The sequence below is a fragment of the Leuresthes tenuis genome, unplaced genomic scaffold (genome assembly GCF_036924035.1).
Source record: "Leuresthes tenuis unplaced genomic scaffold, fLeuTen1.0.hap1 SCAF_15, whole genome shotgun sequence".
Classification (NCBI taxonomy): domain Eukaryota; kingdom Metazoa; phylum Chordata; class Actinopteri; order Atheriniformes; family Atherinopsidae; genus Leuresthes; species Leuresthes tenuis.
Window position 1 is genome coordinate 2,757,959 of NW_027325369.1, and position 5,966 is coordinate 2,763,924.

Consider the following 5,966-nt stretch of genomic DNA (forward strand, 5'->3'; position numbering starts at 1 on the left):
ATCAGGTTTGAAAAGGGGGCGTTTATAAGAAGTGTGCAGTGACAAGTTAAAGCCAGTCTTGTTTGTGTGTCCACTAAGACAGACGTTTATCATGCTGACACTTTCTCTTTTACTTTGGCTCATCGGTAATCACTCTTCTTGATAAAAAAATCTCCCTTTTTCAGTTCAGCAGATTTACAGGAATTAATTTTGTCTCTTTCTGGGTGTTTGTCTGGGAGTTGAAGTAAACCAAAGACCTCCAGCTGCTTTAAGAAATCCTGGAGACAAAATCCAGCTGTTCTGCATCCATGAACAGACTGACTACAGACTAATGTTCTGGTTCCAGAAATCCCCTGGAGACCAAGCTCTGCAGCGCATTGGTCATGAGTACCACAGCACCACAGAACTTGAGAAGTCTTTTGAAAAACGTTTTAATATCACTGGAGATATGAGTGGGGAGATGGCAAAGAACGTCTCTCTGTTCATGGTGGACCTGAAGGCTGAACACACTGCAGGGTACTACTGCGCAGCTGGCTGTGCACATCACCTGCAAACCATCACTCCCTCATACAAAAACTCACAGTCAGCTTATTTTCTGAATCAGGGGGTTTAAATTAGAACTTGAACAAGCTCCTCCCAGCTCATGATTTGATGTCAGCAGCTGCCACTGAGGTGACTTCACTTGTTTTTAGGCAGATCAGTAAAGCATCAGTCCAGTGTTGGGACAGTCAACATGATTCGTTTGCTCTTTCTCTGCTGCTTGTCTGGTAATAATTTATCTGAAATCATCATCTTCTGTGGATGTTGAAGTAACTTTATATCATATATCATGGTTTAAAAGTTTTCTATTGTCTTTCTTTGTTCAGGTGTTAGTCTGGGTCTCGAGGTCCGTCAGTCTCCCTCTGATCTCATCAGAAATCCTGGTGACAAAATGCAGATTTTCTGCAGCCACAATAAAACTGACTACAGAGTGATGCTCTGGTACCAGCAGTTAGCTGGAGACACAGCAATGAAACTCATTGGATATTTGTTTTCAAAGCTGTCACAATGGAAGACAAATATAAAGATGGTTTCAATCTCGCTGGAGATTTGGGTGGAGATGCAGCAAAGAATGGATCTCTGCACATCCGAGATGCAGGAGTGAATTATAGTGCAGTTTACTACTGTGCAGCACGAGAAGCACAATGACAGAAATCCCCTCTGAACTTTACAAAAACTGCACACAATGTTTTTTTCTGCAGGGGTTTTCTTTAAAGGGGCTCCCAAAGCAGCTGCTATGTGGTTGCCTTGTAGTTTGACGCATTCATAGTACACTGTACACTTTAACTATGTGTCTCACTTTAATATGATTTATACTTCCAGGAAGGCAGTTTATATTAGCAAGAATATGTGAAGCCACTCCCTCCTCATCAGTTACATTGATGGTGTTTCTTCATTCTCTTCATTCCTCTTTAAACCTCACTCATCTCTTTGCAGTCATGATTTTGACGGGAACTGTGAAGAGGTAGGACCCAGATGCAGTTCTTTGAATTCAAAAAAGGTTTATTTCCAAAAAACAGGGAGCAAAAGGCAAGAACAGAAAGCGCGGCAGAGCCGGATTCAAAAATACTTAAAGGTTGACAAAAACCAAGACTATGAAAAACAAAACAAGACTTTGATTAACTGTGACTATGAACAGGACTATGAGGCATGAAACCAGCCTTATCTTCGGTGACTGAGGCATGAACGGTTGGTGAGGATTCTGCAATGGGTGAAAGGAAACCAGGAGACTAAATACTGTGGAGGGAGTGATCAGTGAATGCGGTGCAGCTGTAAACAATGAAGCAGGTGTTGTGAGTGAAACTAGGTGGCAGGGGAGAAACATGACCAGAACGTAACCTGAAAACAAGACTATTAAAACATAAACTGTGACATGAACATAAACTGTGACAGATGTGAGCCTTTTCACAAATATAGATGCTGAGACTTTTCTGACTGTTTCAACATCTTGAAACAAAACTTGAAACATAGTATAACATTTAAAGGCTTTTAATCTGTGTTGTTAAAGGAGAAAATGTTCTGCCTTCTCATTTTTTGTTGCATACCAGGTAATCATTTAAGAAAGTATTCATTCTTTATCATGTGGATGTTTCTCTGATGCATTATCCTGATCTGAAGTTCTCTTTTGCTCTTGCTCCAGGTGTTAGTCTGGGTCTTGAGGTCTGTCACTTTTACAGGATTATCTTATTTCTTTTTTGTCATTTCCTCACAGGTACCGATTGTTTAAAGGGGAACTCTGGTAGAGCTCTAGACCTTATTTCTGGCATGAAATACGTTCATCTACTCACCGAGAGCAGATTGGTGAAAGTCGGCGTCCTTCAGAAGATATTTAGATTCCTCGAGATCCATATAACGGAGTGAACGGGGCTTAGACGATGCAGCCTCTAAATAAGGCATTATCTGTCTATAATTCACCAATACTTTAAGACGAATGACTGAATGAATGTGTACTATAGCTCTGTTAGCTTATTGTAGCTATATTTGTGAATTAAGATGTCTTCTACACCAACGGTGAGTCATTCACAAACTTAACTTCATGGTGAAGAAAACTGGTGAATGTGCATACAGTGAAACCATTCAAACAAAACAGACAAAACCTCAGAAGTTCTGTGACAAACCCCAAATAATATATCTATATCTGTAGTATATCAAATAATATATCTGCCTCTGTGTTTAAACCACCATCAGCTCCGTCAACATGTCCAAAGACACTGACGAACACCTGTACCGAGCACACAAACCCGCCTCCGTTTAACTTTTGAATATTTGTTAAAGACAGAAAAATGTTAATACCAATATTTCAAAGTGTTACAAGTGTGAATGTCAATATCAGAACGGATCACATGGTGGAATTTCTCCATCAGCTGATTCATGCTTCACAAACAGTCTAATCTTCCTGTTTTTTACTGCTGTGTTCACTTCAGTTAAGCTCATCCCACATAACAAATGTTTCCTCCTGTTGGTTCACAGGATCAGAGACCGTCACACCTTAAAGTGACACACCTACCTGCATCTCTTCATATCTCTGTAACTGCACTTAAAGATAACTGAGACTCTTAGTTTTACAACATGACCACTATCAGACAGGGTCTCCTCAGCTTGTTGGTGCTTGTACTCTGGATACAAGGTAAAGTACTGGTATATCAGCAGATTGTATTCAGCAGTTACAAGATGAAAATATTTCTGAAACCGTCAACTATTAAGATGTTCATTTCTGGTAACTTTCACTGTTGTACTCACAGGTCATGTTGATGGAAGTGATGTCTACCAGACTCCCAAACTGTGGGAGAAGCAGGGTGAAAATGCAACAATACACTGTAACCACACAAAGGGTGCTGGCTATAACCAGATGTACTGGTACAGACAGCTGCCTGGAGAAACTATGAAACTAATTGTGTTCTCAACTACAGTCAAACATGACTTTGGAGAATTCAGCCCAGACAAATTCTCAGCCACCAAGACTGAAGCTGAGAGCGGAACATTCACAGTAAAGAATCTGCAGCCAGCAGATACAGGCTGGTATTTCTGTGCTGTGAGTGAACACAGTGATCCAACACATGTGAACGCTGAACAAAAACCTCTGCACACTGTTCCCATCTGTATTTATCTGCTCTACTGTAGGGGGACCTCAAGTACAACCACACAATGTCTCACAGTCATGTGACACTCCCATATGCAAGTCTTCATATCCGTGCTGTGATGTCAGAGCTCCCATCACACACACTGACAGTGACTGTGGTCTCAAAGTTCAGTCTTCTCACAACACAATAATGATCACAGCTGCTCTGATCAAACTCTCTGCAGCTCTGCTCTGTATTGGAGGTACTTTATGGACATGATGATGCTGAGGACTGAAAGGAGAAGAAGTTCTCTTCTCTTTTAATTCATAACCATAATTCCATGTTGTTCTCTTTAATTTGCATTTACAGGAGCTGTTGGAGCTTCTGTAACACAATGTGACTTTTGACTCCTGCAGGTCTAACTGACGGGAGGGATGTGACCCAGACTCTTCTGCTGTGGAAGAACGAGGGTCAGTCTGCCACGATGAACTGCAGCCACACAAAGGATGCTTCTTACTTCCAGATGTACTGGTACCAACAGCTGCCAGGGGAGGGAATGAGGCAGATAGTTTTCACCTCTACATCTCCTCCACATAAATATGAAAGCGGCTTCAGTGAGGACAAATTTCCAGCAGAGAAGAAGGATGCTCAGACTGGATCTCTGACAGTAAAGAAGCTGCAGCCTCAAGACAGCGGAGTGTATTTCTGTGCTGTGAGTCAACACAGTGATGCAGGTGACTTAAAGAGCTGCACAAAAACCCAGCTGCTGGTGTCACAGTGAACCAAAGACATCACTGTGTTTCAGTTCCTGAAGGGGGGGGCACACGACATGTAGAGTATATTTTCAACATTTATACTTTGATATATTTCAAACACGATGTATTTTTAACACAGAGCTCAGTCTCTCATTAAACTCTACAGATCAAATATGTCATTTTTCTCCTTCTTTTCATCACTGCCATTTCTGACTGCCCTCATATAGATTTACCTTTTCTGTACTGTTTACTGGAATTGACAATTGTATGGAAATAAGAGTAGAAATATCTCGTTGAACTGCTCAGTGTAGTGATCCCCACCTGGAAGACAAAGGTCCAAGCACCAAATCCAAAGTTCTCTTCACAGCTGTTTCTTGCTTTGTGACAGCAATTAAAAATATGTTAGAGACAAGTGGCTTTTTATGCCTCCTCAGTGGAACAGTGATATGTCTGCTGAACAGATCAAAAGAACATTTTCTGCTCTGTGTTACTGATGGTGTAACACAGATTTGAAAACTAATCTTTTTAAAAAAAAAAAAAAGCTGTAAACCACCTAAAACCGTTTTTTTTATGCTTTGGCTCCATGTTGGAGTTATGGATCCCATCAGACCTCCTGCTTGCTGGTGGAGGGGTCAGTCTGTTCAGGTGGACTGCAAACACATGATAATAGTGGCAGTAACTTTAAGATGTGCCCGTATCAACAGTGACCAGGTACTCGCTGAGTTCCTGTATTCATGTTTATTGCCAACACCCGAATGATGAAATGGAGAAAATTCTCTTACAAAATGTTTAATTTTCTGTCATGATAAATTAATGAATAGGAGGACAGAAAGCATGCAAAACATCAAGTTTAAAGAGTCAAATAAACATGTTCTGCATGTCAAACACATTTCCTGAAAAGAGCATTCTAAATGTTTTAATGTTAAAACAATCATCCAGTAACTTTAATTCACCACATAAACACACAGAAGAAGAGACACCTGCATCTAACCACAGTTAATGGCAGCAAATAAAGAAAGATCTCATCATTAAAGCCTCCTCTTCCTGTGTTAACCCACACAGCAGGATACTGTACAGATCCACTGATCAAATGTGACGCCCATGTGTTGATCCCTCCTCCTGCTTTACATCCAGGCAGCTCTGTTCAGTTTGCACTTCTCATTATCATTTAGTTTTTCTCTGCTCTGGGATCATGATCAGGCTCCTCATACATTTAGCAGCTCTGCCGTTCTGTTTAACAGGTAACATTCAATCAAATCATAAGGAATCATCCCAAGTAAAATCTATTCTCAGCTCTAAATCTTTTTGCTCTCTTTTTCATCCTGCAGATCTCTCAAAAAACAGCGCTCAACAGACTCCCACTGCTGTGATCAGAGGACATGGACAAGAGATCCAGATAAACTGCAGCCATTCAAACACCAATTTCAATATGATCCAGTGGTACAAACAGTCTCCTGAGAAAACTGATATGGCTCTGATTGGTTACGCTCTCTATTCTTCTCTAGCTGTTGAAGATTTATTCAAAAACTCCTATAATGTGACCGGTGATGGCCGCAGTCTGTCTTCTCTTGTTATTCCAAAGCTGAGACAGTCTGTGGACAGCGCAGTATATTTCTGTGCTGCCAGTGATGCA

General features: G+C 40.9%; 1 protein-coding gene across 1 annotated transcript; it reads left to right on the forward strand.

The window, feature by feature from the left end:
- The first annotated feature begins 3,087 nt into the window (after positions 1-3,087).
- On the forward strand, positions 3,088-4,577 carry LOC140270688 (uncharacterized). Its single transcript, XM_072365885.1, has 4 exons — positions 3,088-3,145; positions 3,261-3,533; positions 3,640-3,840; positions 3,995-4,577. The coding sequence occupies exons 1-4, from the start codon at positions 3,088-3,090 to the stop codon at positions 4,357-4,359; spliced, it is 897 nt and encodes a 298-aa protein (XP_072221986.1). The 3' UTR covers positions 4,360-4,577.
- Positions 4,578-5,966: the final 1,389 nt, after the last annotated feature.